The sequence below is a fragment of the Danio aesculapii genome, chromosome 19 (genome assembly GCF_903798145.1).
Source record: "Danio aesculapii chromosome 19, fDanAes4.1, whole genome shotgun sequence".
Lineage (NCBI taxonomy): Eukaryota > Metazoa > Chordata > Actinopteri > Cypriniformes > Danionidae > Danio > Danio aesculapii.
Genome location: NC_079453.1, coordinates 13,185,251 through 13,207,922, shown reverse-complemented (window position 1 = coordinate 13,207,922; position 22,672 = coordinate 13,185,251). Strand labels below are relative to the sequence as shown.

General features: G+C 35.4%; 1 protein-coding gene across 3 annotated transcripts in view; it reads left to right on the top strand.

Moving 5' to 3' along the window:
* The window catches only part of arhgef1a (Rho guanine nucleotide exchange factor (GEF) 1a), a 132,455-nt gene that overhangs the window by 72,262 nt on the left and 37,521 nt on the right, over positions 1 to 22,672 (top strand). For all 3 annotated transcript variants that reach the window (XM_056479338.1, XM_056479339.1, XM_056479340.1), the window contains 5 exons: positions 2,770 to 2,932; positions 17,806 to 17,873; positions 18,055 to 18,118; positions 18,317 to 18,446; positions 20,167 to 20,276. In XM_056479338.1, the coding sequence (XP_056335313.1) occupies positions 2,770 to 2,932; positions 17,806 to 17,873; positions 18,055 to 18,118; positions 18,317 to 18,446; positions 20,167 to 20,276 (535 nt within the window). The remainder of the gene's footprint in view (positions 1 to 2,769; positions 2,933 to 17,805; positions 17,874 to 18,054; positions 18,119 to 18,316; positions 18,447 to 20,166; positions 20,277 to 22,672) is intronic.

The following is a 22,672-nucleotide window of genomic DNA, read 5'->3' as shown; positions in this document are numbered from 1 at the left end:
GACAATGCTGATAGGCCGAGGGCACCACAAGAACATACACAATCCTAAAGGCCAGCAAATATCCTGCCGACACATGAGTCATGGTGTCAAAAGCAGGAGATAAGATAATGAATATTTCAGTTTCAATATGGTGTAATAGAAGTTTTGCCAGTGGCCACACAAAAAAGTGTAAAATGGCTCAGGTGATATGTTTCCATACTATTGAGTAGAGATGGCAGCAGTACGAGTATATCAGGGCATTGATCACATATTTTTTTTTTGTGCAGTACATTGTTAAGTGCATACTCAAGTGTACAATTTTTTCCTTTGCATTTTTAAACTAATTTGGGTACAAACAAATTTGTTGTCCAAATATTCTCTACTCACAGTGATTTGCAAAAGGGGTTAAAATAGTTCTGCAAATGAAGCATGTAGTTGTCACTATATAAAGAAACACTAAGGGCCCTGTCAGACAACCTGCACAGTAAGGTGCAAGACGTGTATGGAGCGATTTGTTGCTATTTTCAGACAAGCGCAACATTAATTTTCACGTTTTTCGCCACGTTATTTAAATAGCAAATCCATTTGCACTACTTTGTGGACTCATGGGTCTTCTGGTCCATAAAAGAGGTGTGTTAAGGCACATTGTTGGTGCGTTGCTATTTTGAGGAACTGAAATAGAAATAGTGCCGTTAGTTATGCGCAATTCAGGTCCAAATGCTTAATACATACAGGATGTACAGCAATACACACATATCTTTACATATAGATTATTATATTCATATTTATATTTGTTTTAATAAAAACAAGTTTAGATTTGTCCACCTGTCAGGTTTTGGAGACGTATGCATCACCATATGGGGCATAAGAAGGGGGACGTGTTTTTGGTTATAACTCAGTTTTTTGACCACACTTTGTTGTTATTATTGTTCATTTATCGTTTGCTGGAAAGTAGAACTAAATTTAGAAATAGTTCTGAAACTAATCTTTGCGCTTAACAAACAAAATTAAATATTTAGGCTGATGGATGTCTTCAGTGAAGTGCGTACACCATTTCATTACTCAATGAAAGTAAAGGAGTAAAGTAAAGAGTAAAGTTAAATACAGAGAAAGTAAATAAGCTGAATGGAGGAGGCTCGTTCTTTATCTTCACGCTGCAGATGGTCTTTTTAACTGTTTTCTCACTGGGGAAGCGTTCAGTTTATCCACTTATAAAGTACACCATGTAAATAATAAATGTGCCATGGTGCGACGCAACTGACTGATTGGTTTAATGCACGTTATGCTCAAAACACACCCATAACTCATTAAGAGAATAAGCACAACCCTTTTAGACCATGTGCCAGGGCGCAATTAAGGGCGAGTCCGAATCCACCATGCTATTTTAATGATGGAAAAATACCATCATTAAAATAGAAAAAGTGGATTCAGACTCGCCTTTAATTCGCTTTAGACTTTGCGCCTAGATCGTTAAAATAGAGCCCTAAAAGTCTGTTTCATTCATGTTCCTTTGGCTTAGTCTCAGATTTTTCAGTGGTCGCTACAGCAGAATGAACCACCAACTACTCTGGCATATGTTTTACTCAGGGAATGCTTCCCTCAGAGGGTGAAAGAGCGGGCAAATTCATGTCCAAAGTAGAAAAAAAATAGCAGCAAACTTATCAAACTAGGCATGAGCATAACAAAGACACACATTTAAATGAAGTAAATCTCCGCCATGAGAGCCATTGTTTACTTAAACCACATGAATGACTTGTTTTATCAGGGAGAGTTGATAGAGTTCATTTGTCTTTCCCCTAAAGGCTGATAAGCAAAGATTGGCTTTTCCAATAAAAAACAGTTCTTGTGTTTGTATGAGTTTTCATGATGAAATCTTTTATCAATGAATACAGACCTTCAAGATATTCAACATTGTAAGGTTTTGCTTAATTCTTCTGAAATGGTGTTGCAAGTCGGTTGTTTCCCTCTTTGTGAACTGAGTCTGTACCAGTTCGGCAGATGAATCGGTTGCACAATAGAAACTGAGCCGCAATAGTGTCATCATTGTCTTCTTGTGTGAATGTCAATTGTTCTTTGGCCAGCCTAAAGATTTGTTTTGTTCTTTGTCATAAGATTAATACTAATGCTAATTACACTCTTGTGTAGATGATTTGAATATACACAGTTGAAGTCAAAATTGTTAGCCCTCCTGTGAATTTTGTTTTGCTTTTCAAATATTTCCAAAATTATGTTTCACAGAGCAAGGAATTTTTCACAGTCTTACCGATAATATTTTTTCTTCTAGATATAGTCTTATTTGCTTTATTTCGGCTAGAGTAAAAGCAGTTTTTAATTTTTTAAATACCATTTTAAGGTCAAAGTTATTAGCCACCTTAAGCAATGTTGTTTTTCGATTGTCTACTGAACAAACCTCCATTATTTAATGACTTTCCTAATTACCCTAACTTACCTAATTAACCTAGTTAAGCCTTTAAATGTCACTTTAAGCTGAATACTAATATCTTGAAAATATCTAGTACAATATTACTTACTGTCATCACGGCAAAGACACAATAAATCAGTTATTAGAAATGAGTTATTAAAATTGTTTTGTTTAGAAATGGTTGAAAAAAAACTTCTCTCCGTTAAACAAAAATTAAGGAAAAAAAATATTCAGGATGGCTAATAATTCTGACTTCAACTGTATATTATTTTATAAATTATTATAAATGTATAATGTATATTATTTGTAAATTATGAACTGTTATGCATGATACATTTATTGTCCGCTTTTTTGTGTGTTTTGTTTAGAATAAGGAGAAGGAGCGCATGAGGGAGCGGGAGAGAGAAGCGAGAGAGCGAGAGGCACGTTACAGTAATGGCCACCTCTTCAACTGTCTCACCGTGTCTGGAACCACTCTCTGCTCAGCCTGCAATAAGAGCATCACTGCTAAGGAGGCCCTCAGCTGCCCCAGTGAGTCACACTGACATATTTATCACTCTCAAAAACCCAAAAACTGCGCAATCTGGCCTGCAAGCCTTAACATGAAAGTTCACCCAAAAATTAAAACTGTGTCATCATTTACTCATCCTCCACTCATCCCAAACCTGTTTGAGTTGTTGAACACAAAGGAAGATGTACTGAAGAACGTTTGGAAGAACAACCATTGACTTCCATAGTATTCGTTGCTCCTACTTTGGATTTCAATAGATGTTTTTTTCTGTTTTGTGTTCAACAGAAGAAAAACTGTTGAGTAAATGATGAGGACATTTTAATTTTTAAGTGGACTATCAGCATCACGGTGGCGAAGTGGGTAGCACAATCGCCTCACAGCAAGAAGATTGCTGGTCCGAGCCCTGGCTCAGTCAGTTGGCATTTCTGTGTGGAGTTTGCATGTTCTCCCCGTGTTCGCCTGGGTTTCCTCCGGGTGCTCTTGTTTCCCCCGTAGTGTATGTGTGTGAACGCAAAAGTGCATGGGTTTCCCAGTGTTGGGTTGTGGCTGGAAGGGCATCAGCTGTGTAAAACATATTCTGGATAAGTTGGTGGTTCATTCCGCTGTGGCGACTCCAGATTAAAAAAGGGACTAAGCCGAAAAGAAAATGAATGAGTGGACTATTGTTTTAATAGGGCTGTTCTTTACCGTCTGTTCTGTATACATTGATTTAATATGTTGACATGCGGTTGTTAGAGTGCTCTGGAAGGTTGTAGCATGTTGCTATGTAGTTGTTAAAGTAACAGTCTACTTTTTTGGGGAAATATGCTCATTTTACAATTCCTTAGTTAAACAGTTGAGTTTTACCATTTTTAATCCATTCAACCAATCTTCAGGTCTGGCGTGAACACTTTTAGCTTAGCTTAGCATAGATCATTGAATTGGATTAGGCCATTAGCATCTCATTCAAAAATCTTTCAAGAGTACTAAGCCGAAGAAAAATGAATGAATGAATAAATTAGAGTATAAAATTCTCAAAATGATCTTTGATCATTTTTGAGTGAGATGCTAATGGTCTAATCTGAATCTATGATTCATGCTAAACTATGCTAAAAATGATCCTGACAGACCTGGGGATTGGCTGAATGAATTAAAAAATGGTAAAACTCAATGAAGAGTTGTAAAATAAACTAATTTTCATAAAAAGTGGAGTGTTCCTTTAAGGTTTTGCCTGGTCTGATATAGGGTTGGGTACCGAAACCTGGTGCCAATCAGGCACTGGTACATATGTAACCGGTATGTACTGGACTGAATCAGCATAAAAATTTCGGTGCCTAATTTCGGTGCCACTGTTGCTGCGACAGGACCGTAAGAAGCAACACATACACTGGAAAAAATGTAGGGTTCCACATAATTCATTCATGTTGTCACAACACAAATTATTTAAGTTAACTTAACACTTTTAACAAATTTATGTGGATTGAACATAAAAAAATTAAGTTGTCCCATTGAAATCTCAAGAATTGTGTTGTTTCAGCTTATTTTAAATAAATAGTTTGAACAAGCAAAAAAATAAATAATTTTTTGAGTGTAGGTGCGTGTTGTGTCACATTATCTCTAAACATTTAATCCTAAACAACTTTGAGGAATACAAACGCATAGAAGGCAATGCATACACGCAGTATAGGGCATCTGACGAGTAACTCCCTTCATCAACACGCTTGATCGCATTCATCATATTTGCTTAAACTAAGCATTTAAAGTATGGTTATATTTTACAAGCAAGGATTCTGACACAGCAACGTGAAGCAGATGCTTTACAAAAGTTGCGTGTAAGGGGGGAAGTACATCAAACTTGATGACACATTTGAGGGCACAATCCTCCTAAAGGCAGAGGAATGTCTTTGACAGCTTGCGACATTATCTGGCACTTTCACTGAGTGCATTTACAAGGACACCAATATTTCGATTTTAATATGATTAAGACAATATAGTCTACCATGTAAACAGTGATTTTTGATTACCTTAAAGGACCACAGACACCAGCATCATGAAATGCGGAGGTTTTTTCTTTCTATTCGGCGTGCAGTATCAAACTCCATTAAAACAACACTCTTTTACCAGTCCTTACTTAATACTTACATCAAATACCTCAGTTTGTCATGGGGCATGAATGTAATTTTCCTGAATGAAAGTGAAACTGCCGAACTGCAGTTAAAGTCAAAAAATAAAATATGAAACACCCGAAAGTACAGAAAACTCTGGAGGAAAAGTGGACAGCATGGTGACGCAATGACGATAATAGATCTTTGTGCTATAACAAAGTTATAAAATGGATTTAGCACCGGTATCGAAATAACCCCAAATGATACCAACCCTGGGCTGATACAGGATCTGAGTTGTCATACATACAGTCTTTGTATGTACTTACCCACAGGATATGTTGTTTTATGTGTGCATAGACACAATCAAATGTTGTAACTGTCCATTTTGACCATAGTATTATAACAACCAAAGACTTGTTATGTTTGGTTGGTTAACTAAACCACCATCAACAGTGGTGTTGTGTTTTATTTATGTTTGAAAGGCCTCTTTAAAGAGCACTCACTTGAAGTGCGCCCTTCTTCACTTGTTGTAAGTGATGTCTATTAAGCATCTTTAGGCCTAAGCTATTCAGTTTATGAATTCAGTAAGAGGTCAAGATATTTTGGGATGTGTTTTGCTTATTTCTAAAGTAGAGTTTATTTTGAGCTTTCTTCTACTCAGATCTGGCAGAGCAAATGAGTTGAGATATACCTCGTTCCTTCACATTCTTATATAGCACATATAGAAGACAGAGAACACTCAAGGGTGTTGCTTTGTAGATATTAAGGTGTTCGGGGTGATTTTAGCAGGTGTCTGAGCTTGTTTCTGGAGAGTCATGGTTCCTCAGATTGTAGCTTATACCGTAATTAAACACACCTGAACCAGCTAATCAAGTTTTTCAGACTCACTAGAAACCTCTAGGCTGTATCCTATGGAACAAAATCAATGCCAAAAGTATTGAATTAAAAAGTTTGTTGAATAGCACAAACTGAAAAAAAGTTTCCATTCTTACATTTTTATGACTTGAACTCCAGGGTTTGTATTTTTAGGCCCTGAAATTTAACATATCTGTTTATTTAAGCTATGAATATTTAAACTAAAAATATTTCAAACACGTTTTCATACTTGTAAATTCAATAATTCATATTCAATTTCCAGGTTTCACTTACAAAATATTCAATACCCTTTAAAAATACTATGTATAATATTCAAAAGATAATTTTCAGTTCATTTACTTCAGTTCAATGATTTGTTTCCATAAATCCAGTGGTTGAAATTCAACTGGTAAAATTCGACATTACATCAGGGAACTGCAAGAAAAGCAATAGATTGCAGATTGAAGATCGCCAGCTGCTTTTTCACCAGCAGGTGGAGATGGAATAATTTAAGTTTTTTAACCCTGTAAATAGGTGAGAAAAAAGCTAATAAAGGCACAAAAGTAGCATTTAATATTAATATAAATGTCTTGGACATTATAAGTAATAAAATGCGGATGAGTAAAATAAGTAAAGGATGTTTTGGTCATTTATATTTGCCCTTATGTAAGCTGGTGATCGTGTAAACCTCACTTCTCGGATTTTATACAGTCATTGGGTTACATGCACACAAACCGTCTTTTGACGAATATGATGTTACACATTCTCTATCGTTATTAATCTTGATCGCATTCATCATATTTGCTTAAACTAAGCATTCTAAAGTATGGTTATATTTTACAAGCAAGGATTCTGACACAGCAATGGGAAGCAGATGCTTTTCAAAAGTTGCGTGTAAGGGGGGAAGCACATCAAATTTAATGAAACATTTCAGGGCACAATCACTTCTCGGATTTTATGCAGTCATTGGGTTACATGCACACAAACCGTCTTTTGACGAATATAATGTTACACAGTCTCTATCTTTATTAACTCATTCTTCCATAGACGTAAAGTATTATATTGACTGCTAAAGAATATAAACGTAAGAGAAACAGGAGAGAAAATATTATAATAATACAAAATAGATAAACATAATTAAGGGCTAAGAACAATTAAGAACAAAGTTTAAAATTTAAAATGTAAAATGTAAAATTTACGGTAAAAAAACGGCAGCTGTGGTTGCCAGTATTTTACCGTTAAAAATACGGTACAAACTGTAAAAGTAATTTCTCATTTTTACAGTAAACTACCGTATTTCATTAATTTATAGATGTAATGTGTCTGTATTTGGAATTACCAACATCTACACATCTTTTGTTACACAGTTAGACATGTTAACACAACCATATGCAGGTGGTGATGAGAAAGTTACATAATGAACTAATGCTCTTCACCAACAACTTTTCCCACAAGCAGAAAAGTGTATCAGGGTATAGAAGGTGCTCAGTGTCATTCACACAGCTACTAAACACCAGTATGGTAACACGCATAAAATTAAAGTCATGAAATAAACATTGTTTATCACTATTAGATGTAACATAAATCTCTAATGTACATAACCGATGGGAAAACAACTAAAAAGATCCATAGTAATGTCAACAAAAAGCATAAAAAGTGATGTGCCATGCAGACAATTCTGGGAAAGTCAATTTACGGTTATTCACCGTATATATTAAGGAAACATACTGTTAACCAGATTACGGATTTTTACTGTAGCATTTTTACAGTTTTTTACCGTTGAAATCGCGGCCATTTTTTACAGTGTATCTTTTGTTATTAACTACATAATGAGAAAGAAGCCTTTAGTGGAGTAGAAAATGTACTTACTTTGCTCACCTAGCTTTGAAGGGAATTAGCAATTTCTTCTCAACTTTTTTCTTTTTCGACCTGGTTGTGGTATTGCTCAGATGACATGTCAAACAGACATGGGTTCTCCTGCCAAATTTACACTAGTTTTTCCTCCATTTCTGGGATCCAAATAAACCGAAAATAAGCACTTTTAACTTCTCCCGCTGGCTTGCAGGTACCCATACTAGTGGATGCTGCTCTCTCATAGGCTGTAGGTAGTCGCCGATGTTATTTTCAATCAGAACACATTTCACACGCCATGATTTTGAATCAACAACCCGACAAGTTCAGATATTTAGCATGCCAAATATCTTACAGGATTCAGCGACTCATATGCGATTCTCTTAAATCACGTCTTTGATAGTTCACACTGTGTGATTCTTACTCACGTGAAGGAGCCTGTGATTTCATGCATTTGTCGACGATTTCTCAAAACTTGTCGGCAAGTCAAGATCTGGGCTAAAATCATGCAGTCTCGGCATAAGGCTATAGAGGTTGATTTCGGACACACCCCTAGGCAAGTGTCTTGGAGCCGGTTGGAGCTAAACATTTATGAGACAGTAGCCCTTGGTTTTAGCCAAAGTGTTCTAGAAACATGTTGCAATGTGTATGCAATGTTGTTCTGGGCAGTTTTGTGATGTGCATAGTTACTAATTTCATGTTAAAAAAAGTTTGTAACCAACTAGGGAAAGCAAGGCAAGTTTATTTATATAGAACATTTCATACACAACGGTAATACAAAGTGCTTTACATAAACAGGAATAAAAGAGACAAGAAAATAAAAACACAAAGAATAACAACTATCAAAAAACGGATAAAACTGATTAAAATGTGTTAAAACAGGTTTTAGAGGAATGAAAAAAAGAAAGACGTAATAGCGTGATCTAGCACAGGGCTCATTTAATAAAGGCACAGCTAAACAGATGTGTTTTAAGTCTTGATTTGAATGTAACTAATGTTGGAGCTCATCTGATCATTTCTGGAAGCTGATTCCAGCAGAGGGGGCCGTACAGTAGTAGCTGAAGGCGGGTTCACCCTGCTTTGACTAAACTCTTGGAATTTTCAATTTATTTGATCCTAATGATCTGAGTGATCTGTTGGGTTTGTATTCAGTGATCATACCTGTAATGTATTGAGTTCCTAGGCCAATTAGTGATTTATAAACAGGTAATACTTTAAAATCTAAATTCTGAATGTAACTGGAAGCCAGTGTAAAGACCTGAGGACAGGTGTGATGTGCTCTGATTTTCTGGTTCTGGTCAGAGTCCTGGCAGCAGTGCTCTAGATGAGCTGCGACTGTGTTTTGGGAATGCCAGTAAAGAGTCCAATACAGTAATCCACCCTGCTGGTGATAAAAGCATGCACAAGTTCTCACTGGAAACAAAGCATCTATTTATTGCAATGTTTTGGAGATGATAGTATGCTAATTTAGTTACTGCTTTTAATATAGTTACAGTTTTTTTGATCAGATCACAAACTGAATATTAAAATGAACCTGCTAATGTGTCTTATGTGGTTTTACATGTTGCTTAGGTAGTTTTAGTTTGTTTTATTAGGTTGCCATTTGGTTTTTGAGGTGTTTTTTGTAGAATGCATATCAGTTTTGTTCATAATTATATCATTAAAGCACTTAAAGTAGAACAGCATACAACTCCCAAACAAGTTGATGTTTAACTCTAATTGGACGTGTTGTTCAGTGTGCAATGTCATTGTCAAAATGCTTAGAAAGTCCGCAGTCTGAAGGCTGATTTACTGAATACTCGACACGTTTGCTAGTTTGCTTGAGTGTGCACGGCGAATGTGACATCATCGCAGTGTTTGCGGAGGTTCGCTTTGGGTGCGTGCGACATGCTTTCGGCTGGCAGAGTCCACTAAATTTTTTGAGACTCCAGCGAACAGTTCGCGTGGCGGCGCGTTTCATTTAAGTTGAATATGAATCACTTTAAAGAGATTTTGGTATGCCTGTACAGACATCTTAATGATTCATCCATGCGTGATCATAGGAATAACAGATGGCCAATAATTCCTGGATAGAAATTGCAAGTTTTTGTAAAAAAGTTAGAAAATTTTGAGGTATAAGTTTGTTAAAGCCAAAAAGAGAGGCCAAGGCAAAAGTGGAGACCCAGGTGGTTTTCCACCATTCATAGGTTTTACACTGATGTATATATTACAATTTTAAACGATTTAATAGTTACAAAACTGTAATTAGGGAACAAAGTATGTCTTTGATAACTGGAAAGGAATATTTGAACCAATCAGTTTACAATATACTGATGGCCTGTTTTTCTAGGCTTTATTGGTGATAATGGTCAGGAATGATGAACCATTATTGCCTTTTTAGCATATAAGTAAAGGACACAAAACTAGCCAGACAGTAATGTGTGAATTGTGGAGCTAAAAACAAAAAACAAAAAAAAAACCTAAATGTATTTTTGTAAGCGTTTTTTAAAATATTATTCTTTCAATAATAAAAATATATATTTGTAGAACAATCCATGCTCTGTTGTCATTAATATTTTAATAAACAATAATAGGTAAAACGGTCTGAGATATGAACGAAAGCAAGTGATGCATCAAAGTTAAAATATAAATAAAAAAAAATAAAAAAAAATTTGGAATGGTTATTAAATCTTTATAATTATTCAAATAATTACTAAAAATAATAAAAATAACTAGTTTAAAAAACTTGAATGATATTAATGATATGACGAAGTTCCAGAAACTTCCTACTTCTCTGTTTATCCATCTGATTTTACGCAGATTTTACGTGATTTTGGTTTCTTTTGACCGCCCCCTGTCGTTTTAAAGAATATCACAATGGCAAAAGTAAAAATCAGCCTTGACTGGACATATTTATTTTTTCTAATGTTTAATAGTCATCATTTAGTATTTCTTAAATTCCATAACCATGAGTATGAGCAGTGATAATTGTGATTAGACCCTAATGGGTAAGAGTATAATAGCATGACCATTCTTGATTAATATTTGCTAACATCCGCTGTTGATCAAAACACCAAGAATAACTGTTCCTGTCAGACCCCTGGGAGGAGCTTGTTTGTGGTCCTGCCAATCACAATGCAGACACTGTAAAAACAGCTGCTTACCTCACTTCTTCCTATGATTTTTCCGGCTTTCATCCCACATTCCAACTCACACTTTCTTTCCATGATTGTCTCCAAATGTTTGAACTCAAAAATAAATTTCATATATAAGTCTCTTTATTACTTACAAGCCACTTTCCACATCCCTCTTACACATTACAGCTATGTGTGAAAGCCCTGCACTAATGTTTTTATTTTATACTGCAGTCTTATTATGTGGTAAAGTGGAGAGTATGTGGAATATTTTTAGCGACTGGTCTACCGCTGCATGCTACGATAAAACACACAGATACACACACACACATACACATCTTGAAGTTGGAGGTCTGGATAGTTTCTTACTTAGACAAGAATTTTAACACATTTTTTACATTTTTTTCACATTCACTCACTATATATATATATATATATATATATATATATATATATATATATATATATATATATATGCAGCTCAGGGTAATTAGGCAAGTTATTGTATAACGATGGTTTGTTCTGTAGACTATCTGTAGAAAAAAATCTAGCTTAAAGGGGCTAATAATTTTGACCTTAAAATGGTGTTTAAAAAATGAAAAACTGCTTTTATTCTAGCCAAAATAAAACAAATAAGACTTTCTCCAGAAGAAAAAATATTATCAGACATACTGTTTCTTGCACTTTTAAACATCATTTGGGAAATATTTAAAAAAGAAAAGAAGACTTCAACTGTATATCTATATATATATATATATATATATATATATATATATATATATATATATATAAACATATATACAGTTGAAGTCTTCTTTTCTTTATATATATATATATATATATATATATATATATATATATATATATATATATATATATATATATATATATATATATATATATAAAGTTCAAGTTTAGCTGTACTGACAGCATTTGTGACTTATTGTAGATTATAACAAAAGATAATTTTTGTTTTTCAACCAATCTAAAAAGGGAGTTGCACATTGTTATTTGCATAGAGACATTACCTTAATGGTACAGTGTGTAATTTTAAGACATTATAGGGTACGTATTCACAACAAACAAACATGCATTTTTATTTCTTTTTTTGATGATGCCATGACTGAATGTGGAATCATGGACGTTGTGGTCTTCATCACATCTTACAGAACTCCTGCTGAAACCAGGTGTTTCCCAGTTTTCTATTGACCTTATTCTTCAGATACAAGTGGGTTGAGCCATTGGAAACTTTTGGTTCACTTCTATTGATTTTTAGATGTTGAAAATGGCACGTTATGCTCCTTGATGTTGAAAATGTACATTTTCTTAATACATTAGTATACTTTTTATGTATAGTCATAAACACGTATATTCTGCCATTTATTATTCCTAGTTGTTTCTCCCATACACTGAAAAAAATATTCCTTGGATTTACAAAATTGTTTTAAGTTAAGTGGTTGTAAACAATTTATTTGGGCTGAATTTAAACAAACAAATACAATTAAACATTACTAAATATAATTTGTTTGTTTAAATTCAACAGACATAATTTTTTTAGTGTAAGCAACTGAATCTGAATTTCTAAAACAATCGCAAAAATGAGCGCATATCCACATGGAAGAATAAGGTCAATAAAACCAAATCGGAAATTGAGGTCATTAGCATGGCCACAGTAGCACGGGCATTACCTTAGTGCAGGGATGGGCAAACTCGATCCTGGAGGGCCGGTGTCCCTGCATAGTTTTGCACCAACCCTAATCAAACACACCTGCTTGTAGCTTTCTAGTGATCTTGAAGACACTAATTAGGGTGTTCAGGTGTGTTTGATTAGTGTTGGAGCAAAACTCTGCAGGCAAAACTCTGCGAGGATCGAGTTTGCCCATGCCTGCCTTAGTGGGTAGTACTGTACAAAATCCATTACGTAGTATACAATCACCTACACCTCCCCCTACCCTAAACCCAACTGTCACAGTAGCATGTGCGTTACCTTAGTGGGTGGTACAAAATCCATTACGTAGTTAACAATTGCCTACACCTCCCCCTACCCTAAACCCAACTGTCACAGTAGCATGTGCGTTACCTTAGTGGGTGGTACAAGGTCCTTTACGTAATGGACAAGGTCCATTATGTCATCAAGTGCAGGCTGCAGCGAGGACATCATTATGCAGCAAAAGCTGTTCTGTGATTGGCTAAGATGTTCTTCATGTGACCAAGTTGCTGTTACATTGCTATGCTTGTTGCAAAGGTTTTCCAGAGATGTTTTGCCATGTTGCTGTGTGGTTGCTAAGTGCTGGTACTAGTCTAAATAATTTTGCACACACAGTGTTAGTAGTGTTTTGTTTGTTTTTTTCATCTAGTCTCATGTAAATATGCCAATATGTCTCCTTATCCAAAAACTGTGTATTTTATCAATAGATTTTCACAGTAACAGATATTTAATGGGACGCCTCACCCAAAAATGAAACTTTTATGAAATTTTTTAAAAAAGTGGGTAACCAAACAGTTACCGGGCCACATTGACTGTCATATTATATATATTTTTTCAGTTCAGAAACCCACATTTCCACATTATTTACCCACATTCGTCAAAATGTCTTCTGTGTTCAGCAGAAGAAAGAAACTTTTTGTTTTGGGTGAACTACCACTTTGAAGCTGCCAATACAACCTGAACCCTTCCATTAAACACATTTACATACAAATGCTTGCTAACACTCACACCCTTTCCTGTTTTGCCAGGCTCATCTCTCATTTCTTGTTCTCTGTTTTTGTTATTGTTTTCAGCTTCTTCCTTATTTTGCCATCAAGATCAGATTTCAAGAGCAGACTGTACGAGCCGCTCACCGATGTGCAGCTCTGTGCTCGACTGCTCTGGTCTGGGCTCTGTAATGACTTCTTTCTCCTTCCCTCTCACTGTCGAGTCTAAAACTACATATTCAACTCCCACACAGACTCTATAGTGCAAAGGCCTTATGAACTGAACACCTCTGAGTGGGAGATCACATTCACACTAGATCTTACAGTGGATTAGAAAAATGTATATGCAAAAACATGCTGCTCTGTTTTATGTTTCGTCGGTGAATAAGTTAAAAAGTGAGTAGGGAAGTGCAAAAAATACATATGTTTAAAATGAACTGAATAACTAACAGACTCATCAGTCATAAGGAAGCACTCAATAAAAGGCTGGTTTCACCTCGATTACATACATGTGTTAAGGAGGCGTTCAAACACAGCTGGACAGAGTGCAGTGGAATGTAGCAGAATGCAGGACCCTTGATTTGTGCTTTAAGAAGTATTTTTAACCCGCCGTTACGCCCTCTTAAAAGCAAAACTGCTGATGTGATGTGATGTGTGCAAAAGACATCTCTGCATATATGAGATAGTGGAGATTAAAAGAGCAAGAGTTTCATTATGCAAAATGTCTGTCACCTACTGTGTGTGTATTTTATTTTTATAAGGTCTGAGGATTTAAGATGTTATGTATATTAATCAGTTCTTAGAAAAATCATAATTAACATTTTTTAAAGTGCAACGTCGAAAATTATAGAAGATTTTGAGCTGAATCCAGGGTGCTTGGTTATTCGCATAATGGCAGTGAATGGTGATAGTTTCTTTTTAATAAAATATAAACAAATACAAATGAGTACAAGTCAATAACCTTTCTTCTGATCACACACTGTCGGCCCGTGTAAGAAATTGAACATTATTTGCAATATTATTAGCTTTAATCAACAGCGTGGCCCAACAGTTCTCCAACCATGTGCAAATGTAGTCAGATTGTAGTTGCTTTTGATGATGAAAGGCCAAGATCTAGTGACACAATCATAAATATCTATTAAAAAAAACGTCACCTAACCTCCCGACCAAGGGCGGTCTTGTGCTTTCGTCATCAAAAAATGACCGGACTTAAATTGAAATACACTCGCACATGCACTGACAATGTTTTCCCAGGCTGTGAGTCAGTTTTGCCAAATAAACGATTACATATAAAGCCACAGGAAAACTGATTCCCAATTTGGAACAAATCAGATGAACCAAAGAGAGACATTTACTTAATTTCTGTTGTCATTGTCCTACCCTCATGTTATTACAAATCTGTAAACAAGTTACAGCAATTAGCAATTAGTACAGCAAATGCCATTATAGTAAGTAAGGGCCTACTCACACTATGCTATCCAAACCGTGCCCAGGCCCGTTTCCCGAATCGTTTGAGAAGTGTGAGTGCTCTGAATCGGGCTCAGGCACGGTTCACTTGGCTGGCCCTGGCCCGGTTGGAAGAGGTGTGCCTGAGCACGATTCACTTGGGCTTTGGTGCGGTACACTTGTGTGTGAGTGCAAAACGCGCCTAAGCCCGAAACTGAAAGCGAGACATGACTATAAGGGACGGTTTGATATGGATTTATTAATCATTCTTACGGTTCAATGAACGCAAACTGTTGTAGTTTATTAAAGACGCAAACCTCTCACTGCATGACAGCTGCGCGTCTTCAGCAAACCTCCTAATTCCTGCAGCATGATTGTTTATGAGCGTCAAAAGTGGCTGATCTGTTCGGCGAAATATTTGACTGCGTGAAATCTCCACTGTGCTGAGCGAAAGCGCTTGCTGAACAGCTCATCATCGATGACAAAAGCGTGCCCAGGCCCGAATTTAATGTGAGTGCGGTCCGTCAGGGGAGACAGGAGGAGGGACAACCGTGCTTTGGCCCGGTTCAAGGCAACTGTACATAGTGTGAGTAGGCCCTAAGTAAGTAATGTGTATTTGTATGGCCATACACCCAAAGTGCTTCACAATCATGAGGGGGATCTTCCCACTCCACCACCAGTGTCAGCATCCACTTGGATGATCTACTTGGCCCATATTCCAAAATGGATTAAATACATTTTTTCCTCAAAATTCTACACACAACACCCCATAATGACAAAGTGAAAAAAAGATTTTTTGAAATTGTTGCAAATTTATTAAAAATTAAAAAACTAAAAAAAGTCACATGTGCATAAGGATTCACAGCCTTTGCCATGAAGCTCTAAATTGAGCTCAGGTACATTCTGTTTCCACTGATCATTCTTGAGATGTTTCAGAAGCTTAATTGGAGTTCACCTGTGGTAAATTCAGTTGATTGGACATGATTTGAAAAGGTATACACCTGTCTATATTAGGTCCCAGAGTTGAAAGTACATGTCAAAGCACAAACCAAGCATGAAGACAAACCAATTATCTGGAGGCACAAGGCAGGGGAATGTTACAGAAAAAAATCTGCTTCTCTGAAGGTTCCAATGAGCACAGGCTTTACAACAACTTAATGAATGTCCCTGATTGGCCCAGCCAGAGCCCAGATCTAAATCTTATTGAACATCTCTGGAGAGCTCTGAAAATGGCTGTACAATGTCGCTTCCCATCCAACCTGATAGAGCTTGAGAGGTACTGCAAAGAGGAATGGGCAAAATTCCCAAAGACAGGTGTACCAAGCTTGTGGGGTCATATTTAAAAAGACTTGAGACTGTAATTGCTGCCAAAGGTGCATCAAGTGCTGAGCAAAAGCCATGAATATTTATGTAAATGTGATTTTTCAGGATTTTTTTAGTAAAGTTGCTAAAAATTTCCAAAAATCTTTTTTCACATGGTCAGTATGGGGTATTGTGCGTAGAATTTTGAGGAAATAAATGAATTTAATCCATTTGGGAATAAGGCTGAAACATAAAAAATGTGGAAAAAGTAAAGCGCTATGAATACTTTCCGGGTGCACTGTACAGATTCATCAAAACTAGCAATATGTCTACACAATAATAGCTGCACAATTTTAACAAGTTTTACTTTTTATTCTATAAACCTTTTATTAAATTTCTAATTTTCAAATTTTTTTGTATATTATTTATAACCTTTTGTGGTTATTTTTAGACAGCACTGTACAAATGTTTTAACTTCAAAAAAGAAGAATATTTATTTTATTTATAGCCCTGATATTTAATAATTTAATATACCAACCAAATGTCAATAAAAAAATTAATTCTCTAAAAGTCAATATTTGCATTAGAAATTTGGAAGAAATGTAGATTTTTTTTGTATAGATGATAAGTGGAGGAATGAATCACCTCACTAGTTACTTTTATTTGTTATCTTAAAATTCGTTCTTGCAGAGTTTATAAATCTATTATAAATGTTTCTATTGTTTGTAAATGTGCTTGCAGAGAAAGCCCGCCCACACTCTTTTCTGATTGGCTGTGATACTTGATTGACTATGAAGCAATAGGTTGGACTTATTAATAGTATCGTACCGTAATTATAATAAGGTTTTACTGAAATAAAATGTTTGGCTTCAGTTTTTCAATTCTGAGATGCTCTTTTACTTACAAAAGCTGTACGCTGCTCTTCTCTTCGGATGGTTATTTTGGGTGGTGTAGGTGAGCATGGTGGGGCAGTGAGGCCAGGGAATCCCCTCCAGAGCCCCGTCCCTCTTCCTTCCACACACCCTCAAAACAGGAAGCAAAGCCATTCTCAAACAATAGGGGTTCAGAGACAAAAGCAATACAGTGTAAGCTGAGAAAATGTACAGCGACTAGTAGCATGCCCTAAAGAAGATTACGAATAAGCATTTTAACGCAGACATGGAGAGAGTTCAAGAGGGAGAGACAGACAGGAAAAAAACTGGTATGGTACATTTACTTCATTATTTAAAGGAATGTACAACAATCTAAGGGAAAGTAGGTGATCTTCATGTGTTTTTTTTTCTTCTTTTTTTTTGCTAGGAAATTAGTTGTAAGCTAAGCTAGTTGTTGTGATTGGGGAGTTAGTCTGGTTGGTTCAGACTGATAGATCCTCTTAGACCAAAACAAACCAATAATACCAGTCTAACATAGTCAAGAATGGCTTTAGTGGCATTTTCATGACCAAATAGAACTAGCTGTGATGTGGAAATGTGACTGTGTGTAGATTATGCTATGTGAGGACAATGTGAAATAACAAGATTTGTCCTGGTGTGTTCTTTTGTTTTTCAGCCTGTAACGTCACCATACATAACCGCTGCAGGGATACACTACCAAACTGTGTCAAAATGAAACAAAAGGTAAGATATTAGAGCACATATGTGTCACATGGAATACATGAAACACTGACATGCAGACATACTTTAGTTCATGGTATGATGATGAATGGCAGTGTCTAAATGGTGTGATTTCTTGCTGTGTATAGATTTAGATATAATCTAAATATGTCATCTTTGTGTGTGTGTCTGTGTGTCACAACAGCAACAAAAAATGGCACTGATGAGAAATAATTCAGCCTATCAGAATGTGACGCTGAGGAATAAAGGTGAGGATGGAGTGGAAAGAAGTCCACTGTCTAGTTATTCATGTCAATCCAATCAAAAGTGAGCATTTGCATGGGAGAGATGTTATTAAGGGGACCATGTGACTTGTTCGAGGAGTGAAATAGATTAACACTAGGTGTAAATTTAGTCTGTCTAAGTGTAAAAATGACATTGACCTCTCTGTTTCTACCTTTCTGAAGCCCATTTAAAGGAAAGGCCGAGTTCTGCCATCTACCCTTCAGACAGTCTTCGCCAGTCACTACTCGGGTCTCGTCGCGGACGCTCTTCTCTTTTACTTTCAAAGAGCGTCTCCACCAATAACATTGCAGGGTGAGTGACAGAGATGATGGAGATGTGCATAACATCTACTCTAGCATGTAATAAAACATAGCAAAAAATTCAGGGGCTAAAGCTAACACTCTGGCTGTGTCCAAAATCGCATACTTACACACTATATAGTACGCTAAAAAGCAGAGTAGTATGTCCGAATTCATAGAATTCGAAAAACAGTATGCGAGAAGTACACGGAGGATCTACTTCTTCCGGTGGGATTTTGAAGTGCGCATCAGATGGACGCAACGATATCCCATGATGCACTGCGAGAGAATTCATGAATGGGAGTTTTTCGATGAAACTGACATGGGTAGGTCACGTGATGATGACAAAATGGTGGATGTAGTATGTCAGAGTAGAATTCATACTACTCACATTTATACTGTATAGAAGTACCTACTGAGTAGTAGTATGTGATTTCGAATGCAGCCTTTGCCTAACATGCTAATGGTCGGAAATGTATTGGCCATAATTTTTTTTTACCAGCCTTGAAACTGGAAACTAAGTTAAATTTGGTTATAATTATTAATAATTTAATCAAGAATAAATATCATAAATGAATTACTATATATTTAATACTATTGAAGTGTAAATTTTAATAACAATAATTGTAATCTTGATAACAAATAAAAGCAATTTTAAAAAAAGGAATTTTTGTTCAGATGTTAAATTGTAGATCTTTTGTTTTACTGTAAAAGAGGAGGAAATGTATCTTTTGAATTTTGTTTTATTTGATTTTTTTGCTGTCAACAAATCTCATTATAGCTGTCTTTACAAACTTAAAAAGAAGTTTTGCCACTGTTGCATTTTTAAATGCATGTTATAAGCAAGTGTTCTCATGAATAGTTCACAGTACTGTGCATGAGATGCATATTTATATAATTACCACGCACTTACATTAACCATATGTAATGCATTAAAATGGGATGTTCGCACAGAATGCATCTTTGTGTTTAAAAACGTCAGATGCAGCACTCAGTAATGATTTTTTTTTTAAAGTGCCTCTTCTGGTCAAATGAAACAGTTGCCATTCCAACTTGCTTCTGTTAACAGAAGATTGCAATTTTTACCCCACCTCCAAGTTCTTCTGATTGGTCCACTGCTTCAGAACTGACATTGATCATCAGCGTTGTATGTAAAAGTTAAAATTCTTTTATCTGGACATGGTGTCTTAAAAACACACACATATCCGTCAAGCCTGTTTAAACAATGGGAAAAAAGTGCATTGGAATGGAAAAATGCATTAAGAAATAACAAAGTTCCTGGCAAATTGGTGGGTAGCATGGCATTCGCTAGCAAATGCTGATGTGTTTACTGCTTAGCGAGTGCTGAATTTAGGCTCTGTCAACAAATAACCAAATGAACAAGCCCCTATTTTATAAAAATAATTTAATTGTAATTGTGTAATTTGTATTATTTGTGTTTATTTTTCTTGTTTGTGTGTGTGTGTTTGTGGCTGTTTTAGTTTAATGTAAGCACTTTTGTTTTAATGTCATTAATTAGTCATCATGTTCTGTATTTTGATTTCTATTAATTATCATTGATGTATTTGATTTTAAATTAGCGTTTTCTGTTTTTGTGGTGATGATGCTTGCCTCTCATTTTGTTGTTTTTGTTTTCTTTTTTTTTTTGGTGTCTTTGCATGTGATGGCATGCATACATGTACATCTGTTTGTGTGCATGCACTTTGTGTGTGTGTGCGCACATGTGCGTGTAGGACTCTGAATGATGACTCTCCTCTGGGGCTGCGCAGGATTTTATCTCAATCCACAGACTCGCTCAACTTCAGGAGCAGAACCATGTCTATGGAGTCGCTCAATGATGAGGGTGAGACATATGCACCTACAAACACATTATTTACTCACCCTCATGTTGTTCCAAACTTATAATAGGTTTGTTCATCTTTGAATACAAACTAATACAATTTTAATGAGTTTAAGAGATTTCTGTGCCTGAAAATATTTACATTTTTATAAATAAATTAAAACTAATACTAATCAATATGAATCAAGAAGTTGAATCCAGGTTTTTTGAATAGATACAATCACTTAATAAATCCAATAAATTTCCTTTAGGCTTTTATTTGCAGACTTTTAAAGGAGTCCTAAACAAGACCTAAATTCCTGTAACTAAATGAAGACAAAATTTTTATTTTGCAACAAACATTTTGATTATACCTTTTAGTGGTTAACAGTTTTATTGATTCTTAAGCAAAATACAGTATCTCTGTACAGAATCAAACCCTTACCATTGAGGCAACTAAGGCATTGGGGTCACAACTTGGCTATAATTAAATACAATTAAAACCTTCGATATACAATAGTCAGAGTGAGAGGGGAAAAAAAACGAAATGAAAATAAATGAGGTGAATCAATAAAATCAGTTCATAAAAACCCATCAAATTTACAGAGTGATAATATTTCTCACTCATTGTAATCTTTGACCCATATCCAAATAGTTGATTATACCTTTTAACAATAATAGACATCCCTTAAACATTTATAAAAGTTTGTTTTCAGGTTTTTTGTAAGTACAGTTATATTTGTCACTTAATGCTACAAAAGGTTGCTTTTTCAAATAAATGCTGTTCTTTTACACTTGCTTTCTTAATAAAGGATCCCGAGTCACAGTTTCCTCAAAATAATATGCAGCACAATTGTCATTCAGACAAAGAAATGTAACATTATATCCTGTTTTTACTGTATTTTCTATCAGATAAATGCAGCCTTTGTTGGGGATAAGCAATAATGTGTGCAAGCATTAAGTAAAACTAGCTTTTGACTGACATGGAATCTTATGAAGAAACATTTTTTTACAATTAGATTCCATTAGTTAATATAAATTTAATATCAATTCAATTTTAATGTATTTAATATTTATGATAAAAAAAATAACAAACAATACATTTATTTAGGGCCGTAGATTTAGCTTGACGGAGGGAACACTTCCCCACCAATATCTGCCAAATATTAAAATGTCACTACCAATAACTTAATTCACTTAAAAAAAATTGCGCTGACAATATTAACCTTAACATGCAGAAAGGGTTAAATCACGTCTCTCCTCGAGTCGCACCGCCCCCAAACACATATAAACATTGTGATTGGCTGTGCGTTTCCCTGTTTTTATGGGAGAGGCTGTAGCTGCCTTCAGATACAAGCAGTGAACGCCAAAACGGTGCAGGTGAATTTCCCGTGCAAGAGTAAGGCATGTAAGGGTGTGTAACACACACAGGTGAGGATGGCGGCAGCAAAAAAAAAAATAGGTGGACACAAGTAGCCTTTTTTCAACGAAAAGTGTGTCACATAAGCTCAAATTTGCTACTGAATTTGCCAATGAGTCCATCATGATAATGCCATTAATGCTCGTGTTTTTCCCCCGCTTTAACGCACAGTCTAACGTTATAGCAGACTGATACAGTCTCTGCACAATATGCCCTGAAAACTAACTGCATAGTAAACAGCTAAATGTAAAAGTATATGATCCCTGCCAGACCTCCTCAGAGTAGCATGTGCAATTTAAAACACTTTCTTTTCAATTTGTCAGAAGAAAAACAGCCTGTGCTCCATCTTTTATTAATACTGATAAATGAGACATTTTTCATTTGCACTATGGCTAAAATAAATAATAAAAGTCTTTATTAAATGCTCTCTTTATCAGTTAATAAACATTATTTTAACATTACACTGAGTTTTATGTGCATTTAAACTGTAAGTTAAATATTAGATTTATAAAAAATGAAAATTTAGAATAAAGAAAAATGGAAAGATACTTATTTTAAAATACAAATTTATTATCATCTATCATAATTTTTTTTAGAAATCTGTTAAAACTTGTTTTAAATTAAAAACTGAAGCCTACAGGCAAATAACAAACTGTCCAGAACATTCAACCTTCCCCAGGAAGAAAGGATTAATTAATATATTTTAATAGGGGTTAATTTTAATAGCGGTTATTTATATATATATATATATATATATATATATATATATATATATATATATATATATATATATCTTTCATTCATTCATTTTCGTTCCGGCGTAGTCCCTTTATTAATCTGGGGTCGTCACAGCGGAATGAACCACCAACTTATCCAGCATATGTTTTATGCAGCACATACCCTTCCAGCTGCAACCAATCACTGGGAAGCATCAATACACACCCATTAACACTACGGACAATTTAGCTTACCCAATTCACTTGTACCGCATGTCTTTGGA